Below are 24,815 nucleotides of genomic sequence, written 5' to 3'. Positions count from 1 at the left end.
TCGAACGCAGTCGAGCTATTAGGGATGTTTTGTGAACAGAACACTTCCTGCGGCGAGGACGTAATTACGTCTGTGACCTCTATGTTCCATATTCCGATTGGCTACGCTCATACTGGAAGGCGGGCTTGCGTCCGGGTCATGATTTCCAATTGGCTGATGGAGCTCGGCGGTCCGTTAAAGTCAGAGTAGCACGAGAAGAGGCGGGGGTAAGCTAACGTCGCCGCACGAGACTCGGCCTTTGGCTTAGTCTTGCGGGGATGGATCGAGTGTGGAGTGCGTGGTACAGGAAGGGCGTTAAAGAAAAAGAGTTGTCGCCGGCAAAGAGCCAAAGCATCGTGGTGTCCTGGCTTAGCAAGGCGGAATGGGACCAGGTGACGGTTTATCTGTTCTGTGATGACTTAAAGTTGCAACGATACGCGCTAAACCGAATCTCCGCGTGGAGGAGCAGGTAATGCGGCCGCTGTGTCGCGCGCTGGCGAGTTCCTAAAAGGTTCAGTTGGCCCGTCCCCCCCAACCCCCCAGATTGTCAGATACTACCACTTTTCTCAAGCGTGCGGGGAAAGTTGAAGCCAGGCTCCGTTTGTAGATGGAAATCTTGTAACAACTTAACGTTTTCTTTCTCTTGGGGAGAGTCCTGGAGGGACTAATGATGCCTCACCTAGGGCTTCAGAAACACTTGAGAGGTGGCTTTCGGATTGAAATTAGGGAGAGGAGGGGAGGGGCTTGTCTGAAAAGATGAGTCTGCATGTGTGTTGTGTTTATTTCAGTCTAGTTGGGTTGGGGCAAACTAACAAGGAATATGGGGCTTCTCTAACAGCTTGATGGTGTGAAAAAACGTGTGTCCAGCCCCACAACTGATTTGACAGTCTAGCAATTAGGTGTCCTTTGTATACCTTAATCAGTCCCTCGTGCCCTGTGTTGCTTTTGGATACCATGAGCCTGTCTTCCACTTTGGTTTCTTAACTTCATGTACACCCGACCTTTTATATATAATAGGAATATTTGTGCAGTGACCAAAATTCTGAGATAGGGTGGACAACTGTAAGGGACTTTTATGACGGTGCTGGTCTGTGGCTCCTTTAGGTTAGGCAACGAACTTCCTCTGGCAGTGGCTACTACTGCTGACCTGATACGTTGTAAACTCATGGATATAGCTGGTAATGTGGGCCATGATGAACTTAGACTGCTGTATGGCATGGCATTAGTCAGGTAAGACCTACCTGGGACTTAAGAGTGGGCGGGAGGTTGGCTTTGGGATCTTTCAGGTGATTGGCCTGTGGTAAGCAAAGCTTGTTTTCAGGGACTACCAGAAGCAAAATGCTGTGGCTTGGCTTATCATTGCTTATATTGATATAGGTTTTTGTACCCCATGCCAACATAACTTTTCTTTCTTTCCCTGTCCTTGTAAGCCACTCTCTTCCATTTTTCTTTTCCTCTGGCATGTGGGGAGGCTTTGGATTGGATGTCCTCTTTGGGTTTCCTCCAGTTTTCATAATCCTAATTTGGTTTCTTTTCTCATTAACTCCTCATCCAGAGGGGCTTTTTTCTACATTTTGTATTTTATTTTGCGTTTTTAATTGTTATTATTATGTAGTTGTACAAAGGAGTTACAATTGTATAAGTCATATTACCAGTACAGGACCTCTTGAACAATGTCACCCTTTTCATCACCCCTCCCCATTTTCCCCCTCCTGTCTCTACCCTCAAGTTACATAGTTCAGTTTTTACATAATGTATGCTGAATAGAATGACTGCATTTGCTCACACTTCATTCCCCTAGAGGGACTTTCTAATTTCCCTTGACTGTGATTTAATATAGATTTTGCAGTCTTTTTTTTGGGGGGGGGAGTCCATTCGTGGGGCCTGAACTCGGCCTGGGCGATGTCCCTCAGCTCTTCAGCTCAAGGCTAGCGCTTTACCCCTTGAGCCACAGCGCCACTTCCGGCTTTTTTTTCTTTTTGCTTATGTGGTGCTGGGGAATCGAACCTAGGGCCATAGGCATGCAAGGCAAGCGCTCTACCACTGAGCCACCTTCCCAGCCCACAGATTTTGCAGTCTTATTCTTATGTATATGTACACCAACTATTTTTCTTTTTATTTCCTTCATGAATGAATGGTTGCTGATTTGTGAAAGTGAAGACCTGAGCTGAGAGTTCCTGATTTGCAAAACTGGCTCATACCTGTGAGGAGAAAGGGCAGGGAGATTGTGACTGAGTTTTTTCATGTCAAAGTCTAGTCTCATCTCATCCCATTCTCTTTGTCTGTCTTGAGATCCTCATATCCTCTTCCATGTACATATCATATTATATAGTCCTTTATTATACCATCTGTAACACACATTCTAGCATTTTATGTCATAATTATTTATCCCAGATTGAACTCATCAAGGCCAGAGCAATATCTACTCTGTATGGTTTCAGTACAGAGCAGACTCAGTAAATGTTGGAGTGGTTGGAATTATCTTTGCTTTGGCTGACATCAACCATATTAACAGGACACTCATTTGGAAGATTGTGGAAATGCAAGGTGTCAGTAACGCAGCAAGGTATTTTGTATAAAACAGTTCTTTTGGGCTGTGTCACTTACTTCTTCCCTAACCCCAGGTTTGTGAATCTTATCTCGGAGAGGAGGACAAAGTATACCAAGCTCCCCCTCAGGTACCTGGCTCAGGAGGTGCGTATGATAAAATAGCCTTAATTCTCTTTCGCCTAGAGGATTTACAAAATGGGTATGAGGTAAGGTATGTTAACAGACTAGTTCATTACATCACTACTAGCTGAAATCAGCAGGAATTCCTGAGCCTAATTTCCCTTTTTTTGTGTCACTTCTGAGGCTTGAGACACAGCTCCTCTCTGGCTTTTTGGTGGCTAATTGGAGATAAAAGTCTCATGGACTTTCTTGCCCAGGATGGCTTCAAACTGTGATCCTCAGATCTCAACCTCCTGAGTAGCTAGGATTACAGGCATGATCTACCGACATCCAGATTCCAGTTTTTAAGCAACAGAATTGTTCCCTTAATCCTCATAACTTAAATTTCGGTGGGCTTGTCTAGCCCTGCTGCCTTAGAGTGGCCCAGTGAAGCTGAGGAGCCTGAATATACAGGGGACATGAAAGAGGTGGCAGTCAAAAAGCACTTACCTTTAGATAGCTGACAATCTGAAGGAGGAGACAGCTCAGCCATGCTGCAAGAAGATCCTAGATATTCCTACCATGAGTTAGTATGTGAAAACTGTGTAGAGGCTCAGAGGACAGGTAAGTTCTCAATCATCAAGAGAAGTTTCCTGGAAGAGGTATGGGAAGAAAAGATGGGTAATAGGCACTCAGGGAAAAGCAAAGGGAAAGGGCAGAAGGAGGCTGGAGAATGTGATTGTTAATGCTCATTCAGAAGTCTCTGTTGCAGGTGAATGGTTGGTGGTTGGGGGATATGAGTACCTTTTCTGATTTTTAAGACCACCTTCACAGAGCAGTAAAACTGAGCAAGAGACCCTTTTTTTGTGCCAGTCCTGGAGCTTGAACTCAGGCTCTGTCCCTGAGCTTTAGTGCTAAGGCTAGTGCTTTACCACTTTGAGTCACAGCTTTACTTTCAGCTTTTGTTGGTTAATTGGAGATGGGAGTTTCATGGCCTTTCCTGCCCTAGGCTGGCTTCAAACTGTGATCCTCAGATCTCTGTCTCCTAAGTAGGATTATATGTGTGAGCCATCAGCACTGGGCTAAGAAACCCATTTTTAACCTTGACTCTGTTAGAATGACTAGGGTCTTCTACCAGAGAATCAGTTTCTTTTTGTTCTTGTTGTTGTCAGTAGTGGGGCTTGAACTCTGGTTCAGCTCTTCAGCTCAAGGCTAGCACTCTTCCATTTGAGCCAGCTTTTTCTGTTTATGTGATGCTGAGGAATCGAACCCAGGGCCTCATGCATGCAAGGCAGGCACTCTAGCACTGAGCCACCTTCCCAGTCCCCAGAACATCAGTTTCTATATCTGTAAAGTGAGAGGAGTTATCAGGCTAATTTATCACTGGGTTCCTTTCAGCCTTTGCATTTTTTAATTTTTGTACTCATTCCTCAATTCCACTCAGATAAACATTCCAGATTGGATTGTTGAACTTCGCCATGAATTGACTCACAAGAAAATGCCACATCTAAATGAATGTCGCAAAGGTGAGTCCCCACCTTTGAGGAGAGTATAAGTATCATGGTTAAACATTGGAGCCTGGACTAAGTGGCATTTGAGGTAGAGGGATTGTAGGAAAAATCTTACCAGGATTCAAAGCCAGGAATAAAGTGAAACAAATCAGTTACTCACCTTGGGCACAACATTTAAGGGTCTGTCAAGTCTGATGATCCAGATAAATAGTACTGGGGCTCAATATGAGGATTTGAACTAAGGGCCTTCAATTTGCTAGGTGAGCTGCTCTATCCCATGAGCCATACCCCTGTGGTAAGTGGAATTTTAATGTGAAAAACTATGTGATGAACAAAGTTTGGAAAATAAAAACAAAATTAGACTTACTGAGTTCTTTTGCCTTAGGCTTTGTAGGATACTGATCTTATTTGTCTTGTTACCTTGAATAGTTTCTTAGCCTCCTCTTAAATTTTGCACTTGAGGTAATACCTCTCCAGCTTCACTATACAGCAGGGACAGCAAGATGAGACACATGAGCCATCAACAGTGTCATATATCTAGGAGATCTTTGGACATTCTACCCATCTCAATTGGAAACCCATTATTTAGAGACAGAAGGAAGGATTGTGGTTTAAGGCCTGCCTGAGCATAAAAGTTTGTGAGATGCCATCTCAACCAGTGGCTGGGTATGGTGGTGCTTATCTGTTATCCCAGCTTTGGGAAAAGTATAATGGCTAGGTGCAGTGGTGTAAACCTGAAATCCCCAGTAACATGGAAAAGCACAAACAGGCATAAAGCAGGAACCTACTTGAAAATAGCCAAGGCAAAAAGAAGTTAGCGGCATGGCTGAAGTTGTTAAGCACCTGCCACCAAAAAACAAATGAACAACCTGGTGATTTAGTTTGGCTTTGGCTAAGGCTGTGTGGGGCTGAGTCCCAGTTTCTTACTTACCATCACTTGCTGTTTTTAGCATCCAATGTCAGTATAATTTGTGTTCTAGGAAAGATGCTAGCAAATAGGAGAAAACAAAAAGGGATAACTCAGACTCAGGAAGACGAGTTTTTAGAGGCCCTGTAGTTGCTAGGCACATGCTCTACCACTTGAGCTACACTGATATGAATGATTACTAGACTTTCCCATTGCTCACAAGATGAGGTTGGAGGGCCAGAGAGCTGGGGACCTGCTAGTTGCTTGCTTGCAGCTGGTTCTATGCTATTGCCTTTCCTTCTTCAGGCTGCCAGTTTGTGCTGAAATGGCTCCAGAACACCTACTGGTGCCATCAGTTGGAGAACAGTATGAAAGATACTTTGGAGTTTGAGGAAGAGAAGATGGAGATAGGAGAAGATTACCAAGAAGATAATCTAGGAAATGCAGGAGGAAACCCCAGAGGAAAAACTGGAGGAAACCAAAAGTCTAACACCAGAAGAAACTCTGGAGGAAACGCAGAAGGAAACCCCGGAAGATACTCCGAAGTAAATCTTGGAGGAATCCCTGGAGGAAATATAGGAGGAAGCTCCAGAGGAAGCTCCAGAGAAAACTCGGGAGGAAACTCAGGAGGGAATCCCAGAAAAAACCCAGGGGATATGGGAGGAGACATAGAAGAAGAGGAAGAAGATACGAATGTTGATGATGAGCAGAGATCTGAGTCTAAGGATGATGTAAAAGGTGCAGAGTTGGATGTCAAGGATGATGAAAACACAAAAGGCAGTGAAGTGGTGGATTCTCGAGGGAAAAGGCCTGTGAGACATAAGGAGTTGTATGGTAGGTGCACATGAATGAGGATAAGCATGAGCCTGGACATTTTAGACTTAGGGTCAAGCACTTGTTACTTTGTAGGCTTGGCATTTGCAGTAGCCTGTGGTGAGTTCTAGCTTGAAAAATTACTATCACAAACCATCATGCCCAGTTTCCATAGTCAAGTCGTTGTCATATTTGCCTCTCAAATTATTTTCCTTGAGTTCTGTGAAGTAGGTCTGAAAGGAATATTAGTTCTCAGTTCACAACTCATGAAATGAAATGAGACAGGCTCACAATCCCAGCTGAGCAGGCTGGTTGCCCTACCTGTCTCCTCATTCTGTTTTCAGAAAGAGCCTGTCAGCTGCTGATATCTTATGAAGAGGAACAGTTTAAGGTAAGGAATTGCCCTTGAGCTGGTATACTCTCATTTGCTCTAGCATTTATTCTTGCCAGCTACCTGAGAGAGAAAGAAGTTAAATTCTTTTTTTTTTTTTTTTGGGTCCAGTCATGGGGCCTGAACTCTGGGCCTGGGCGCTGTCCCTCAGCTCTTCAGCTCAAGGCTAGCGCTCTACCCCTTGAGCCACAGCGCCACTTCCGGCTTTTTTCTTTTTTGCTTATGTGGTGCTGAGGAATCGAACCCAGGGCCTCATGCATGCAAGGTAAGCACTCTACCACTGAGCCACCTTCCCAGCCCAGAAATTAAATTCTTACGAAGGAATTTGAGAGAAAAGTGGCAAAGCATGAGAGAACTTCTCAGAAAGAGAGGGGGGAACTAGGATGGAAAGAAGAGGTATGGAGTCCATTAGGGTCATCCACACCAGTGGAAGAGAGTAGATGATGAAGTTTGTGGATAATCTTCCCTTTGGGTAGGAGATACCTACTGGGAATGGGCAGTTGCACAATCCTACAGTTTTGCAGCTGATGGGCAGGTGGAGGAGTATCAAGAACTTCACTAGATGGGGGCTGGGAAGGTGGCTCAGTGGTAGAGTGCTTGCCTTGCATGCATGAGGCCCTGGGTTAAATTCCTCAGCACCACATAAGCAAAAAGAAAAAAGCCGGAAGTGGCGCTATGGCTCAAGAGGTCAAGTGCTAGCCTTGAGCTGACGAGCTGAGGGACAGCGCCCAGGCCCAGAGTTCAAGCCCCACAACCAGCCCCCCCCAAAAAAAAGAACTTCGCTAGATCAGGTCAGCTGGAGGGTGCTTTTGATTTTTTTTGTTGGTGGTGATGTGGGGCTTGAACTCAGGACCTGAGCTCTATCCTTAACCTTTTTCACTCAAGGCTAGCACTCTACCACTTTGAACCACAGCTCTACTTCTGTTTTTTTGGTGGTTAATTGGAGATAAGAGTCTCATGGACATTGCCTGGGCAGACATTGAACTGTGATCCTTAGATTTCAGCCTTCTGAGTAGCCAGAATTACAGGCATGAGCCATCAGCACTCTGTTGGGGGGTGCTATTTTGATAGGGAGGGGGTCATTTAACTCAGAAAGCATTTAATTCAACTCTACATTTTCAGACAAAAAGGAACTAAAGGGGCTGGGAAGGTGGCTCAGTGGCAGAGCGCTTGCCTTGCATGCCTGAGGCCCTGGGTTCGATTCCTCAGCACCACATAAAGAAAAAAGCCGGAAGTGGCACTGTGGCTCAAGTGGTAGAGCGTTAACCTTGAGCTGAAGAGCTGAGGGACAGCACCTAGGCCCAGAGTTCAGGCCCCACGACCGGACCCAAAAAAAAAAAAAGGAACTAAAGCCATAGATGATTGAAAGGCAGAACCAGGTCATATACAGTTAATGATAGAACCAGAATAAGAAGCCAGGTCTTGCCTTCCATATCCATTATATCCCTTCATTCCCCTCTGGCCATCTCCATCCAGATGCTCTTACTGGACATCAGTCTTATGATTGAGAACCACAGGGTCTGGTTATTTTTAGTTTCTGGGCCAACGGGAGTTGTGCATCTACCCCTATCTATCCTGTCCTGTCTCCTGAAGGTCAGTGCTGTGGTCCCCTGGGAAAGGGATACTAGCGGGGTTACCTGGTGGTTTGCCTGGTGTAATCAGCCTTCTGATGGGATCCTCTTTGCTTACAGGTGCTTGAGAAATACAGATATTTACCTCAGGCTGTTAAGGCGTGGAATGACATGTCCCCACATATAGAATGGATCCTGGGTGAGCTCAAGGGCATTGCATGGGAGAACAGGTATGCAACCAAGTAACCAGGGGCTTTCTTTCTAGAGTAAGAGAGTACATCCTTATTCACACACACACACAGGTTCTAGGCTTGAACTCAGCCTTATTCACACACACACACACACACACACACAGGTTCTAGGCTTGAACTCAGCCTTACACACACACACACACACACACACACACACACACACACACACACACAGAGGTTCTAGGCTTGAACTCAGGACCTGGTCACTGTCCTTTAGTTTTTTCACTGAAGGTTGCCACTCTACTACTTGAGCTATAGTTCCACTTTTGGCTGTTTTGGTGGTTCATTGGAGATAAGAGTCAAATGGACTTTGCTGCTTGGGCTGGCTTCAGATCTTCAGATCTCAGCTTCCTGAGTAGCTAGGATTGCAAAGCATGAGCTACTGGTGCCCAGCTTACGTGTTTCCTTTTTATCCCTGAAATGTAGTGCTCACCTTAAAGCAAAAAAATACCTTTTTGGTGCCACTCCTGGGACTTGAACTCAGGACCTCAGTGCTACTTGTGAGGTTTTGTGCTCTAGGCTAGCTAGCATTCTATCATTTGAGCCTTAGGTCCACTTCTAGCTTAAAAAAAAATTGGTGGTTAATTAATGGTAAGAGTCTCATGACTTTTCCTGCTTAGTCTGGCTTTGAATCAAAGTTTTCAAATTTTAGCCTCCTGAGTAGCTAGGATAATAAGCATGGACTACACTGGTGCTTGGCTAAGAGTAATTTTTAAAGAATCTTCATGAAGTGTTTTTAATACATGATGTCAACCCTATCACTTTGTTCTTTACCAGAGCACAAAGTATTGCTTTATCTGTCTTGTTCCTATCTTGTTCTTGGGGCATTCTACTTAAATTCAGGTAGAAGGGACTCTAGGGGAACTTTTTACTATGAACCTGTGGCCATGGTCTGGGGTTATAGTTCAGAGGTAGAACATTTACCTAACATGCATATTCCCTGAGTTTAATTCTCAGCACTAACAGAACAAATGCTAGGCTTTCACAACTAGGGAAAGCTAGAAGATGAGATGGAGCAGAGAGCATAGGTAGGTGGTATAGAATGTAGAGTAGATCTGCTGGGGAGCCTGCGATGTAGTATGGACTTTCCCCTGCACTCTGTTCTTTTCATTCTTATTAGTTTCAAAGGTGTTCCGTCAGTTTTTCCAGCCTTGTCGGTGAGAAAATAGCATTGTGCCATACACAGTAGTGTTTTACTGTAGTGCTGAGCAGGAATCTGGTGGCTTCTTTAAGTGATCTTGGTTTTCTTTTTTTCTTTCTTTTTTTTTTTTTTGGTCAATTTTGGGGATTAAACTCAGCCTGGGCACTGTCCCTGAGCTCTTTTTGCTCAAGGCTAGTGCTCTATCAATTTGAGCTGAAGCTCCATTTCCAGTTTTCTGGTGGTTAATTGGAGATTAGAGTCTCATGGACTTTCTTGCCCAGGGTCGCTCTGAACCATGGTCCTTAGATCTCAGGCTCCTGAGTAGCTTGGATTACAGGTGTGAGCCACAAGCACTTTGGACATGAGTGTAGTATAGTCTCTCCTGGCACTGGGACATCTTAAGGTGCTTTATTTCCTTCCTGACCTGGTCAACAAGGAGGGAATCTTGGGAGCCACTAGTAAGAATCAGTTTTCATTTGCTGATTTAGTGGTTTAGATTGGAAGTAGATGAAAATGAGCGATTATCTTGGTAGCCAATGTCTTCAACTCCTCTAACTTTCTTCTGGGTCCCTAGAACTCTGGATTATATTTTGTCTATCAATTGAATCCTCAGGGTTTCTATGTCGAGGATCTAGCCGACAGGCCATATAAGGCCTGTGCAGTCATTTGGTGAGTATTGGAACAGATACGTATGCTTTTTGTCAGCTGCTCAGATCCCATTTGCCTGTATTGAAATTTTTATATGGCCTATAAATGGCATAAATGTCCAAAATGGCACCCCTGATCTAAAAGAAAACAGCCAAAGAGAGGAGAGATAGATGACTAAAGAAGAATGGTCAAGAGAAGCAACAAAGATTACAGGACCTAAATTCTGAAATCCCTTTACCATACTCTAGGTCGGACACACTGTCTCTGTCTCTCTCTGTTTCTCCCCCCCCCTCTCCTTTCCTCCCTCCCTCTGTAGGCTATGGGCTTTTTTTGCCCGTCCTGGGGCTAGAACTCAGGTCCTGGGAATTGTTCAAGGCTAGCACTCTATCACTTGAGCCACAGTGCCACTTCTGGCTTTTTCTGTGTATGTGGTACTGAGGAATCAAACCCAGGGCTTCATGCATGCTAGGCAAGCACACTACCACTGAGCCACATTTCAAACTGTATGGACTTCTTACACACACACACACACACACACACACACACACACACACACACACTTTTGTTGGTTCTACTTAGGTAGCCACTATACACACACACACACACAATTTTGTTGGTTCTACTTAGGTAGCCACTATTACTCTTCTTGTAGGCCTTAGATGGACATGTGTTTGGCGAGTTCATGTTCAAAACCCATTGATCCTAGACACTCTAACCCTTGCTCCAGAAGGTGTTCAGTTATCTTCTGCCTCATTTCTCCTAGTGATGCTTTTGGTCACATGAACAAAAGATGCTAGCTGCCTTGGGGCTATTGCAGGCAGGGAGGAGGAATAGGTGAGGTCTTCTGTCCTCTTCAGTTTACAAAACTAGTTTTCTTTTTTTGGTACTGGGTATTGAACTCTGACCAGTGCTGTGGTACTGAGCAACACACTCAGCCCCTTCCTCAAGTTATCAGTCATTTAAAAATAACCAGTAAGGGCTGGGATGTAGCTCAGTGGCAAAGCGCTTGCCTAGCAAGTGCAACCTCCTGGGTTCGATCCCCGGTACCAAAAAAAAAAAAAAAAAAGACATAAAAATAACCAGTAAATGGATCCAGCATATTTATAGTGGTCATGTTTTTGTTTTGTTTTGTTTTTCCCCTGGGATGGGGGTTTTGTTCTATTGTCCAAGTGAATCTTCAACTCCTAGGCTGAAGCAGTGCTCCCACCCTTAGCCTTTTAACTACTTGGGACAATAGGTTTGTGCCACCATGCCCAGATAAACTCTGATGTCTCCTTTTAGGAATGCTGTGTTGGATGCTTTTCTGGATGATGGATTCCTCATTCCCACATTTGAACAGTTGGCAGCTTTGCAGATAGAATATGAAGGTAGAGTCCTGGGAGCCATTGTAACCTTGAGGTTTTGAGTGGGAACACTGGTGGTGGGCCATAGGGCCCTGGTTGGGGGGGATGGAAACTTCTCAGCCCTTTTGGCTGAGCATGACAGGTAGCCCTGCTGACAACACTGTTGGAGCTGTCCTTAGCTGGCTTGGAATTGACTAGGTGGGGTAAGGAGGGTAGAGTGGGAGAATCTTAATACCATTATTGTGTCACATTAATTGTGATTTAGCCACTGGCTAGAGAGCTAGAACAGCAGCATTGGAAGGGCCTTATGAGGTCATCTAGCTCAACATCCTCATATTACAGATGGTCACACTGAGGTCCAGAAAGGGGATGATATTGGCCCAAAGTCACGCAGTGAGTTACCAACAAAGTTGAAGTCAGAACCAGAGTTTTTTTTTTCTTTTTCTTTTTTTTAAAGTCAGTGGTTGGTTGCAAAACCCTAACTGGTTTCTCTTTCTCTGCTATTCTGCTCTCCCCTTTCTTCCTGTTTTGTGGTGGCAACCATATTGGTGATGGTGGTGGGGGGTCCTGTGCGTGTCCACTTGTGTTCTGGTGTGTGCACGCGTGCTCTCTTGCTTTTGTACTGTTTCTTTCTCGCCCTATTTCCTTTCCACCTTTATCAATGGTGTCCCTCACAAACCAGAAAACATGAACTTGGATGACGCCTTGGTGCCAAAGCCATTCTCTCAGTTCTGGCAGCCCCTGCTCAGGGGCTTGCACTCCCAGACCTTCACAGAAGCCCTGATGCAAAGGATGTTCACTGAACTGCCATCTTTGGGGGACAGTGGGATCCGGGCTACCTACATCCTTCGATGGATCGTTGAACTGATTGTAGCCAACACTAAGTCTGGTGAGAGAAACAATTCTAGCCAAGGGCATAAGGCAGACTGGGCAAGAGTGTGTGTGCCACTGCCCTCAGCTCTCTACTGAAAAGCATTAGGCAGATACCTACTTAGGTAAAGGTTTACGTTTGCCCAAGCGGTTCTGCACACAGCTGTAGACAACAGACTGGGCTGAGCAAAAAGCCTGCATACTGCTGGGCGCCGGTGGCTTACGCCTGTAATCCTAGCTACTCAGGAGGCTGAGATCTGAGGATAGCGGTTCGAAGCCAGCCCCGGCAGAAAAGTCAGTGAGACTCTTATCTCCAATTAACCACCAGAAAACCGGAAGTGGTGCTGTGGCTTAAGTGGTAGAGCGTTTGCCTTGAGCTGAAGAGTGCAGGGACAGCGCCCAAGCCCAGAGTTCAAGCCTCACAACCAACAAAAACAAAAACAAAAAACCTGCATACCTTTAGCAGTTAGGAAGTATAGTGGGGGAGGAACTTGCGGGGTATAGAGAGAAGGTTAGTAAAGGTTGCTTCTCCTTAAGTCATTCTTTTCTCTTAGGTCGGAATGCTCGCCTCTTTTCTGCAAGCCAGTGGGAAGCAAGAAAGAGCTGGAGGCTTTTCAACTGCTCTGCCTCCATTGACTGGTCCCAGGTGGTTCAGTTCTGCTTGGGATCACCTTGCTGGGCCAGCCCCCAACTCCTTCAGCTGTAAGTCTTTTGAATTCCTTCTGGTAAGAGGGTGAGGCCCTGGAATCCTTAGGGCCACTCAGCCCTGGACTGGCCAGCCATTAGAGGGCCCTTTTCACGACACTTAGTCCAGTCCCTCTCCCACCAACAGGTGGCAGAGCTAAGTCCAGCTAACTGAGTGGCAAGAATATGTTTTTGCCTAAGATCATTCAGTGTAAGACTTGGCTAAACTGAGTCCAGCAAGAGAATGTTTAGCACATTGGCCTGCACAGAGTAAGTGCACAATTAATGGTAGCTGCTGTATATTACCAAATCCAGGTTTTTTACTCTAAGCCCAGTGCTATTTCCTCTGTTTCCGTCTCAAAGTATACCTCTGATAGTTGCTCAGCAACTAACAGTGGCTCCCTGTTGCCTTCTTGGTGAAGTGAAGGCTTCGTAGTCTGACATTTCATATATTTTTCTGATTCTGGCCTTAACCTATCATGGTAACCCTATACATAAGTCCCCTTTACCAGTCTGCTCTGGGTTCTGGTCAAATGGAATATTGCACTGATTTCTGTAAATGTCTGTGGTTGTTTCCCTTTCCCTTTCTCTGTCATTTTCTGCCCCCCTTCTCCTACCCCCACCACTTCCCTCATTCTCATGGAAGCTGTCAACACCTGAATGATTTTCTTCCTGCTTTCTGGAGCAATATCTATTGCATTTGGGTGATCATCTGACACTACAGCCTTCAACCCAGTGATTTTCAGTCTCTGCTATACCCAGCAGCCCATTTCCATCTCAAAGCTGTTTCACATCTGAAAGCTGACATCCCTGCATCCCACTCAGTGACTACAACCTACAACCTCTTGTCCTGCTTCTCACCCTTGCCTATCCATGACACCTGTTCTGTGCCTGTACTAAGACTTCTATCCCTCCATTTCCTTGCTGCCTTCCTGCCTGTGGTTGGTCACTCATCATCAACACCCTCAGCTCTCCTTATCCTTTGGCTGTGTCTGACTTGCAACCCACTGTGCTGGGATTAATCTTCCAACTCTACTTCCCCTGCTCCTCAGCCTGTTTAGCTGAGTTCTGCTGGAGAAAACCACATAGTCCTGTGGATTGCTGCCACTGCAGAGGTATGATGTTTAATCTTGGGCTAGGCTTCAGTTCTGTTTGTTTGAACTTTTACTTGTTTTCTGACCACTTTCCTGTTCTCTGACTACTCTAAAACCTTACCACTCACTTGAAGTCCTCCTCCTCTCCCATTTCTCACCCTAGCTTCCTCGAGCACAAGGAGGCATTCGACAGGGCCCTCTCCACCTGAGGTCCAGCCCTCGTAAACTGATATGCAGCTGCAGTCAACCTCACCAGTCTCAGGATGAGATGGCCTTATCCCACCTCAAAGCCTGCTCCTCCACCTGTGCTCTGAAACTACCTCTGCCAGCATCGCTGGGGCCTCACTCCAGCCTCTCACTTGCTCTAAGGACTCTTGCTCTTCAACTTGCAAATGTGCCTGAGTTTTTCTCATCTTAAAAACAAAACAGAATAATAATTACAGTACAGCACAAAATGGTTAGACTCTGCATCTTCGTTGAGTTATTGCCAGCTTTGCAAACCTGTTCAAGCAGTCCTCAGTAGTTTGTCTCTTATTCCTTAATCTATTACCATTTGTGCCCACCCTTACAGCTGCATTGACCTAATTACCAAGTACAGGGGCCAATTTCTGAGTCTGCTGCCTTAATGCTGTTTACCATTCCCTCCTGGAAAGGCTTGTACTCATTCCTAGTTACTAAGGCACAAATCTCTATAGCCCAGGCTCTTCCCCCCACAATTCAGCCTCATTTACTCAGTGCATGCTGAACATGGATGACCCATAGGCACAGTATTGTGACCAAAAGAGAATTTCTTACTCCCTGTCCCAACCCCAAAGTGATCTTCCTCTATTCCCAGTGTCACTGATGGTGGCAATATTTACTCTGTCCTGTTGACTCCCTAAAATCTGAGATTTTTGTGTTACCCTTTCTACTCCCATGTTGTCCTCTTCGGGCTACTAGACTATTTTGAAGGGCAAGGTCTCTGCATTAGCTATCTAGCCCCAGCACAGCAAACAAATACAAGCCTTGGTAAATGTTGATCTGAACCTGCTCTGCTGTATTCTTGATAGCAGTGCTGTCCTTGATGAAGGCTTAACCCAGTGTCCACAGTGGGAGACTTGATGCCCCAAACATTCTTAATCCCCCAATCCTACTATTCAGTCCAAAGGTCTTTCTTGACCTTTTATGGCATTTGGGGCACAATATTTTTTAAGATTAGAAACCGTGGCCTTATAGACAAACTCAGCCAAGTCAAGACCTAGAGGAAATAGGACTGAACCTGACAGCCACACTGCCAGAAGTGTATACTCTAGATTAGAAGTGATTTAGATGGATGAAAAACTGAGAGAAGAGCTGAAAGGGCCTGGAGAGTCAGGATGCAGCATCAAAGAAGACACATTTGAACTGTTCAAGCAGGGAAAGTAGAGGACATTTCAACATGTAGAAGGAACAGCTTGTGTATGTATTAGTGGGAGGGAATGCAGAGAGCAGCTTGGAAAGGTTTGGATAGGTGGCTTTCAAGGTACTTTCCAATCCTAAGTGCCTGCAGAATGGAAGCTGCTGGTCTTGGAGAAGTCTGGACCACAGAGATCTTCTCCCAACCAAGCATACCAGAGGGATGCGACACATGCCAGCAGTAACAGCGGCTCACTTGGGTATGATTCCCTATGCACAGATTCTGCCTTTCCCAGATAATCAGTAAGTTTAGATGAAATTACCCCATTACACAGCATTGATAATAGAGGGGATATTCCCAGGTATTTTGCAAGTAATCAAGGGCTAGAATCCAGATAGCTATCCTTGGTCCTATGCTCTTCAGTAATGCTCCACTAGGTGGTACTGTTGCAGAAAGCATCTATTAGTAAATGAATATAGAACTTGCCCTTTGTTTTTCCTAGAGTAAAAATAAAAGAGAACATAGGTGATTACCAGGCATGGTGCTGTGTGTTTTTGTAGCAGTTATTTCAGATAATTTGACACAGCAATCTTGGGAGGTGGAAATATGATACTCTGACAGGTAGAACATTAAGGGTGTGAGGATTAAAGTCACATGGTTTGTTGACAATGGGATAGATCTGGGTTTGGGTCCTGTGAAACTTTCCATCATCCTGAACTTGTGACTACCTCACTCCTGAGCTTTGAGCTTGCACACTGAGGAAGGAGATGCATTTTACAATGCTTGTCATCCTGTCACCTTAGTGGGCAGGCTAGACAGCTAGAGGTAATGGGAGGGTAACAATAGCAGTGCAATAGTATCTCATCAGTACCAACTGCCTGAGAATATTTATTATTAATCACACTAATGGTCCACAGTGAAAGGGCAGAGACTTTCTCCTTGGCTTTTTCTCTAATAAAGCTAAAAGCTGTTCCTAGCTAACTGCTAGTAAATTCCACTTGAGCCAGTATCCTTCTAAAATATGAAATTAGTCCTGCAGAGCAGAAAGGGTCTCTTAGTAGAGTCTAATATTAGCTATAAGGCCTGTCGTCCCCCAACAGATGGGTGACCATACACATGACCAGCCTGCATGCGCCTAGAGGGAAACCAGACATAAGTCCCTTCATGAAGCAGGTGCAATACACATGCATACACCTAGAAGAACAGTCCCCATCCTGCCACCCTGCCCATGTGTGCATCAGTGCTGGTGCCAGGTTGTAAGCAAGTTTGGGTGAGGTATGCTTGTCTTCTCCCATGAGCTCTGTATCTGGTGGTTGTTTGCTGTTGATGCCATCTGTTTGTGTGTGTGTGTGTGTATGTGTGTGTGTGTGTGTGTGTTTACATGATGTCATCAGGTTTAATTCTTCTCTGACCCTTGCTGTCAGTCTGTCTGTCTGTTTGTCTGTGTGAGCAGCTTCTCCCTTGCATCTCCACTGGCTGTACCCTTACATCAGCCCTCACTGACTCTGACCTGAACTGTCCCAAGAGGCTCTGCCCTGGTCTCCCTGCCTCTAGGCTGCCCTGCCCAGGTCCCCTCTACGTGACCATCCAACACCTGATCACCATGATGATCATCAGAAACCACAGCTTTCATGTGTGCTCAGAGTTGGCAGGTGACCTGCACCCCAACACACATGCACCTCCCTTTTCAGCCTTCTTTTTCTCCCCTTTCCAGGGGGGCCTCACCTGCACCAAGGCCTCCCTCAGTCTCCTTCCTTGTGCTTTCTGCCTCCCCCAGCTGTTCCTGTAGTACCCACCATCAGTTCCCAATGCTCATAGGGTCTTCCTTGACTTCCTGCTTTGTCTTGTCAACTGCTGCCTTTTCCCCTCTATTCCAGGCTGGGCTGTAGCTACTCACATAAAGAGAGTACATCTTGTCTTCCATGCAGAAGGAGCCTAGCATACTTCCAGGCATATCCTTGGAGCTCAGAAAGATTGTTCAGCTAGACCAGGAGAGAGGGATCTGCCATTCTTATTTCCAGCCCTGCAGGCCTGTTTATGATAGTTTTTCAGTGCAGACTAAATAGCTATCATAGATTGCATGCCCACTATGTACCAGACACTGTGCCAGATAGCCTATGTGAGCTTTATTTCCTCATCCCAAGAACCTTATAGGTGCCATTATGATCTTCATTTTAATGAGAACAGAAATGAGGCATAGATGAAGCACAGAGCTTGTTTAGGACCCTATCATGATACTTTTGTTTCTGTCTTACCTGCTCTACAATAAATACTGCCTATCAGAGGCATGTGTAGAGGGGCAAAGAATATATTCCAAGCCTGGAGTGTTGAGGTATGAAGTAACTTGATATTTTGAATCTTTCCTACCTCATCCCTCTTTTTGCTCAGTGTCTTCAAAGCCATGGGACAAGCCATACCAAAGGAGGATCAGGCGAAGCTGCTGCGCGTCTGTTCAATATATACACAGAGTGGGGGTTTTGACCAGGAGGAGGATGACACGGTGGTCCCTACTCCCATTGGGAAGACTCCATTCACAATAGAGAATCTGTATCGGATCCTCAATCCACCTGACTCCAACTGTAAGTCTGAAGAAAAGGCTCAGCAGTCAGAGGAGCAGGGTAGTCTTCATGATGTCAATCAACAAGTTGAGGAAGAGGAGATGGAGAAGGAGGAGGAAAAGGTCTTGGAGGAGGAGATAGAGGAAAAACAAGAAAAAGAGGAATCAGAGAAGGAGAAGCAAAAGGTCTTGCAGGACCAGATAGAGGAAGAGCAGGAAGAAGAAAAGGAGGAGGAAGAGGAAGATGAGGAGGATGAGGATGAAGATGAGGATGAGGATGAGGACGAGGATGAGGATGAGGACAAGGAAGATGAGGAAGAAGAGGAGGAAGAGGAAAATGACATGGAAGATGAAGAAGGGGATGGAGAAGATGAAGAAGATGATAATGATGAAGAGGAAGGAAACATGGAAGCTTCTTCTTATACTACATCAGAGTCTCCCACAGTGATGCAAGCCAGGATCATGGCCCACAAAAGAGAAGTTTTACAGGGCTCTGCATGGCAAGTTGGTTCAGGTAAGGACTCTGATATTCCTCATTGACTTCTTTCTCTGGCTGTCTTCTTTTTTTTTTTTTGGTGTCATAGGGCTTGAACTCTGGGCCTGGGTGCTGTCCCCCTCAGCTCTTTAGCTCAAGGTGAGCACTCTACCACTTGATCCACAGCACCACTTCTGGTTTTCTGGTGGTTAATTGGAGATAAGAGTCTCACTGTCTTTTCTGCCCTGGGTGCTTTTGAACTGTGATCCTCAGATCTTAGCTTCCTCAATAGCTAGGATTATAGGCATGAACCACCAGTACCCAGTTACCTCTTCTTTTTAATTAAGGGAAATTATTAATTGGAACGCTTTGTAGAGTGAGACCAAATTGGCCTTGAACTCATTGTCCTCCTGTCTCACACTCCTGAGTTTTTAGTATTAAAGACTACCATATTTGACTTCAGTGTTTTTGGTGGTACTTGGATTTGAACTCAGGACCTTGTACTTGTTAGGCAGGTGCTTTGATGCTGAGCCACACCTCTAACCCTCCAAGTCTCATTTTTTTTCACATGGGGTATCACTGTGTTGCTCAGGCTGATCCCTGACCAATTTATCTGTCTCAGCCTCCAAGTAGGTGGCACTACTGCTGATAACACTGGCTCTTAAAGTTGCACCCTGTGGATAGGGTTCAAAGTAACAGGAGGTAGCCAGTATGAAGCAAGTCTAAGAGGCAGCCAAGTACATGGATGATGAGTGTCTTTGTACCCTCTTAGGATGGAGTATGTAAACACCAAGGACCACTGTAAGGCTGCCAGCTCTTTTAGGTAGAGCACATCCAGAAGGAATTGACATGGATATGGGCACTAGGCTGGAGAAAGCAAGAGGCAAGAGGATGTATGTATATATTATTCTGCATATTTCAGGTGCAGTAATTATTTACTTGAGTTCATGAAGGCTGGCCAGTAGTGACAAGATTTTGCTGTATTTAGAAAGAATAAACTCAAGACATTGAGTCAGAGAAACTGAAAGTAAGATGAGAAGAGCAAAGAAGGAGTGGTGGGGATTTCAGGTGTTTATACAAGCTCACAAGCCCAAACATGAAAGGTGGGACAGAGAGCGTTGCTGATGAAGAGTAGGAGCCTGAATCTTCCTCCAAGGGTAGTCTTTTGTGTGCCTTCATTTGGGTTGGGGAGTAGGAACTTCAAGGAAGGCAGACCCAGGAAAAGTAGTAGACAAGTCTGCAGAATATGTGGAGGGGGGTGGGGCCTATATACTGAATCTTAGGGAAGGGAGGAAAACAAGTGGGTCTGATAATGAACAATATGGAACTCGAAGGTGTGAGTAAATGAGCTCCTGGGACAGATGTGGAAGGGCTGGGGCATAAAAGCCCAGAAAAGGAGTGCTAGAGGGTATGTGTGTGTGTGTGTAAAAGCCCAGAAAAGGAGTGCTAGAGGGTGTGTGTGTGTGTGTGTAAAAGCCCAGAAAAGGAGTGCTAGAGGGTGTGTGTGTGTGTGTGTGTGTGTGTGTGTGTAAAGGCCCAGAAAAGGAGTGCTAGAGGGTGTGTGTGTGTGTGTGTGTGTAACCAGAAAAGGAGTGCTAGAGGGTGTGTGTGTGTGTGTGTAAAAGCCCAGAAAAGGAGTGCTAGAGGGTGTGTGTGTGTGTGTGTGTGTGTGTGTGTGTGTGTAAAAGCCCAGAAAAGGAGTGCTAGAGGGTGTGTGTGTGTGTGTGTATGTGTGTGTGTGTGTGTAAAAGCCCAGAAAAGGAGTGCAGAGGGTGTGTGTGTGTGTGTGTGTGTGTGTGTGTGTGTGTGTGTCCCAGAAAAGGAGTGCTAGAGGGTGTGTGTGTGCTCACCATTTTTTCCAGTCTTGGGGCTTGAACTCAGGGCCTGGGCACTGTCCCTGAGCTTCTTTTGTTCAAGGCTAGCGCTCTACCACTTGAGCCACAGCACCACTTCCGGCTTTTCCTGTTTCTGTGGTACTGAGAATGGAACCCAGGGCTTCATGCTTGCTTGGCAAACAGTCTACTACTGAGCCACATTCCCAGCCCAAGCCTACAATTTTTTAAAATTGACACATAATTGTACCTATATGTGAGATAATTTGATATGTAAAAGAATAGAAACAACTCTTCTTTTTTTTTTTTTTGTTGGTCGTGGGGCTTGAACTCTGGGCTTGGACGCTGTTCTTGTGCTCTTCAGCTCAAGGCGAGCGCTGGGCTTGGACGCTGTTCTTGTGCTCTTCAGCTCAAGGCGAGCGCTCTACCGCTTGAGCCACAGCACCACTTCCGGTTTTCTAGCGGGGTTTATTGGAGATAAGAGCCTCACGAACTTTCCTGCCCGGGATGGCTTTAAACCGAGATTCTCAGATCTCAGCCTCCTGAGTAGCTAGGATTACAGGTGTGAGCCACCGGCGCCCGGCTAGAAACAACTCTTCTTAGGGAACATCTCTGTGGTTTACATAGAAACCTGCTGGTCCAAGCTAGTGTGGTAAACTACTGGCCACGAGTCAGAAAGCTGATCTGATGAGTGAGAGATAAAGGCTCTGAGTTCAAGTCCTGGGTATGTACAAGGCGGTCCAGGGTTCATCCTTTTCCGATTTTTTTTTTTAGCATTATGGCAAGGAGAATTCTTTGAGTACTAGGGAGATGCAGGTTCTCAGAAATAGATCCTATGTGAAAAGGCTCAGTAGTAAATGTGTGCACGTGCTCTCTCTCTCTCTTTGTCTCTCTCTCCCCCTCTCTCCCCTTCCCCCCTTCTTCCCTCCCTCCCTCCCTCCCTCCTTCCTTCCTTCCTTCCGTCCCTCCCTTCCTCCCTTTTTTCTTTTAAGTCCTGGGATTTAAACGCAGGGCCTCACACTTTTTGCTCAGCTTTATCAATTATGGCTGGTGCTCTACCACTTCTGCTGATTATGTGGAGATAGTCTCATGGATCTGTCTACCTGGGATCACTCTGAACTATTATTCTCAAATCTCAGCCTTTTAATTAGCTAGGATTATAGACACTAGCTTCTAATACCCGGCATGTATGCTTCTCTTGACAGCACCAGATGGATTTGTGTAAGGATAGGGTGGAAGACTTTCCTTGTTTTTTTTTTTTGTCTGAGACCAAGACTCGAATTCAGTATCTGAAGCTTGCTTTTGCTCATTGGCTGGCACTCTATGACTTGAGCCATGCCTCCAACCCTGGAAGACTTTAGTATATCACTATGTTGGGATGTTCAAGTGATAAGGCAGAAGGAGATCAGGAATGCCTGGTATAGTGCATCCCCTAATGAAGTGTCTTTGCATGTGTGTTGGGGCTCTGGGTTGTGAACTAAGAGGGGCTCTTACCCTCTGTTTATGTCGATTGTCCACACACATTGTTGGGGGGGCGGCAGTAAGGATATGAAGATTTCTGTGTATTGTGCCTGTGAATGAAAAGTGTGGAAGGTAGGGAGTGAAAAGGGAACATTCACTGAATGGAGGTATGTGTGATTCTATATACATACTTGGGAGGTGGGACTACCCTTACCTGGAGAATGGATGTTCTTTATGTGTACATCTGGAGCCATGAAAACCTTGCAGGAGATGTAAGGAGCGTTTTACCTCTGACATAGACTCTAACCCTCAGGTTAGAGGTATGTGTAAATGCATGTGCATCTCTCTAGGTAAGGCAACTAAAAGGGGATAATGGCACTCAAGCTTCATGGGGGTTCTGTGTAGATATATAGGAAATTTTGGTTGTTCAGATACTGTGTGGTATTGGTGGATTTGGGGAGAGGATGCTATGGGAATCGTGGGGACCTCCCAGAGGGAAGTAGAGGTGAAGGTGGAAGACTGAGGGAGTGAAGAATCCAGGTCTGAAGATGTCTATTTCTGTGAAGGGACCTGTGTGAGAAGAGTGTAGAGAAGCCAAAAGTGTCATACCTTTGTGCTTATAGGTACATATATGAACACATGGAGAGGGAGAAGGGCTGTGAAGGCTGTGTGGTAGGGTGCTGAGGTGGGGGGGTCTCGTGAGGAGTGAGGCTAGGGGATGCAGAGAACCCATGCACAATAGGCTGAGTGGTGCGGGTGGGTGAACCTGTGCCCCAGATGGACTACCAGCTCATCAGCCCACTTTTGCTACCTCGTTCCACAGAAGATGTACGTTGGGACACATTCCCCTTAGGCCGTGTGCCAGGTCAAACCGGTGACCCATCAGAGTTTATGCTGGACAGTTATGATACAATGTATCTTTTGGACCAGCCTGTGGTAGACCAGAGGCTTCGTTCTCCAAAGTCCAAGACTAGGTAAGTACCCATCTGGGCAGGATTTCTTACCCCCCACCTTTGTCTACCACTCACAGGAGTAAAAGGAGACAAAGTGGGGTGGGTGAATAGGTAGCCAGGCCCTCTAGATCTTCCTATCTTTAGTGTGGGTAGCCAGTGAAGTAGCCATTCAAAGCTGGCTTGGCACCCCTCACAGATACAGTCTTGCTGTGTAGGTGGATGTACACGTGTGTGCACATGCATTTGGAAGGGAAGGGTCAGTAGCTTTCAGTGAATTTTTAAAGATTCCAGTATCCCACAGAGATCAAGAACAGATGCTCTGATCCAGCTTCTTTCTGTTTCTAATGAGAAAACTGAGGCCCAGAAAGGGGAAGGGATTTGTCCAAAGCTGCATAGAGTAATCAGTATGCCTTCTAGCACTGTGCAGGCATCTTGCTAGCAAGGCCTGTGCAGAACTCATGCTTTCCCTTGAAACTTACTTTGGATCATAGGCATAAAAGCCCTTGGGTCACCATGGAGCCAGGAACCAAGCAACCCTTACTTGAGAACAATGCTGGTAACACTCAGGAGCCCAGGGGGCCTGTATATTCTGGAATGCTGGGCCATTATGGCCAGGAGAATCCTGTGAGTACGAAGAGAGAGACCTCCATGGGCCCCTGAAATTGAGAGTCCATTCCTCTGTTGTTTGCCTATTTCTGTTGAGATGTGACTTGAGCATTCTGGAAGAAAGCTCGAGAATCCAGGGGCTCCAGGAGCAGGCCAGGCCCAGCTCAAGGCAGTGTCATGGACTCTTTCTAAAGCTAGTGGCTGTTAGGCCTCATGGAGAAGAGAGGAGGCAGCTGGGGCAGGTAGTTGGGAGTCGGGTTCACATGTCTGAAAGGCCCCTTCTCCCTTCAGCCATAAGTAGGTTGGCTCTGGGTAATAATGGCTGGCTTGATGAGCACCAGGGTATCAAGGGTGAAGTGTGCATAGGTGGAGCTGTTAAATCAGGAAGAAAGTTGACTCAGCCCCATTTCTATCCATCCTATAGTAAGGAGGCTTTACTAGATAGGAAGACCATTTGCTACCTCTCCTTTTTGTCTCAGCTCCATCCTTGGCTAGGCTATGCGGCCTTCGGTAAGTATTTTCTCATCTGTAGTCTCAGTTTCCTTGTCCATAAAGTCATGGGTAATGGGAGGGGTTGAACTAGATCATTTCTAAGGGTTTTTCAGCTGCAGTAGTATAACCCTGGATCTGCTTGAAGGCTTTGCTCTCAGTTATCACTGGAAGGACCTTTGACCTTCAGGAAGCAGAGGAAGCAAGAGTGTTTTGAGCTGGGCCAGGAGAGGGCAGGTGTCTCTTTCAAATAGATGTCCAGTCTTGGGATGAAAGCCAGGCCTATCCATAGTCCAAGCATGGCCTTGACCCCTTAACCAGCCATTAAATGTGGTATGGATCCAGTGCTTGGGCCCCCAAGCACTAGGGCCTTGAAGGAAGCAGTCATTCTCAATATCTTCATGAGGCCTTCTTCCTTATATCAACCCACAAAGCTCTGCGTGGGCTTTAATCTGGTTTGTGTACTAGAGCTGTGCATAATACATCATTTGAAAATTCCGTTCTTCCTTCTCTCCTTCAACTGGAGGAAGGGCAAAGCTATCCCTCGGGCCCACCAGGATATTACTTCTCAGTTATTTGCCTCTTTATAAAGCAAAGAATGGGGGTGGACACTTCCCACAGGCATACATAGCAAGCACTCTTAGCTCTGCCAGAGTCTAGAGTCATCTTTTTCCATGACTGATTGTCCCCACTCTCTCCACAGCACCCTGGGCTTAAGCTACAACAGCAGTTGCACCAGTAGCATCAACCATGAGGGCCTTCTTTGGAACCCTGCACAGCTGTATCGGCTCAAGGCTGGTGTGCAGCTCTTCTGATTGACACTTCAACTCAATTTCCTACTACAGTAGAATTTTAATTTTTTCCCTTTTGTTTTGAAGAAAAATAAACAAGCAACTGTTATTTTGGTGTTTGTGAATTGAGAAGGTGCATTCTGTTCTTCCTTAGCCTTTGAATAGAAGCTGGATCCTCAGGCCCTTTAGTCTACTGGTTTGATTGCTCCTACAGCCAGACTCCACCCATGCCTTCTTCCTGGCACCTGAAATAATTTCTTCACTCCTTGGCTGTAGTATGAGTCCAGCTCCTATGGAACTATCAGGTCCCAGAGGAGAAGCACTGCTGGCCACAGAGCCTAGCCAGCAACTGAAGTATGGTGGAGTGGTAGGGGAGAAGAGTGTGGGGGAGGAAGTTGCTTAGAGTTTCCATAACATTGGGAAG

General features: G+C 45.8%; 1 protein-coding gene across 3 annotated transcripts; it reads left to right on the top strand.

Annotated features, from left to right (window-relative positions):
* The first annotated feature begins 200 nt into the window (after positions 1–200).
* Positions 201–24,516, top strand: Las1l (LAS1-like, ribosome biogenesis factor). Of its 3 annotated transcripts, XM_013034307.1 has the most exons (14): positions 201–448; positions 1,084–1,209; positions 2,604–2,673; positions 4,073–4,154; positions 5,353–5,880; positions 6,204–6,250; positions 7,942–8,051; positions 11,143–11,228; positions 11,547–11,597; positions 11,887–12,093; positions 12,629–12,776; positions 17,616–18,298; positions 22,376–22,526; positions 24,304–24,516. In XM_013034307.1, exons 1-14 carry the CDS (start codon positions 258–260, stop codon positions 24,413–24,415), a joined length of 2,592 nt encoding a protein of 863 aa, XP_012889761.1. In that variant the 5' UTR covers positions 201–257; the 3' UTR covers positions 24,416–24,516. The 3 variants fall into 3 exon arrangements, with proteins under 3 accessions (XP_012889761.1, XP_012889759.1, XP_012889760.1); XM_013034305.1 differs by lacking the exon at positions 11,547–11,597; XM_013034306.1 differs by lacking the exons at positions 1,084–1,209; positions 11,547–11,597.
* The last annotated feature ends 299 nt before the right edge of the window (positions 24,517–24,815 follow it).

Source organism: Dipodomys ordii, unplaced genomic scaffold, assembly GCF_000151885.1.
Source record: "Dipodomys ordii isolate 6190 unplaced genomic scaffold, Dord_2.0 Scaffold187, whole genome shotgun sequence".
NCBI lineage: Eukaryota > Metazoa > Chordata > Mammalia > Rodentia > Heteromyidae > Dipodomys > Dipodomys ordii.
Note: the sequence above shows the minus strand (reverse complement) of the source record. Positions and strands in the feature narration are given on the sequence as shown.

Excerpts from the sequence above, each read along its gene's own strand:
- Las1l (XM_013034307.1), top strand. The coding sequence starts at position 258 with ATGGATCGAGTGTGGAGTGCGTGGTACAGGAAGGGCGTTAAAGAAAAA. Across the intron at positions 1,210-2,603 it reads TATGGCATGGCATTAGTCAG|GTTTGTGAATCTTATCTCGG; the intron begins GTAAGACCTACC and ends CCCTAACCCCAG. Across the intron at positions 5,881-6,203 it reads GAGACATAAGGAGTTGTATG|AAAGAGCCTGTCAGCTGCTG; the intron begins GTAGGTGCACAT and ends TTCTGTTTTCAG.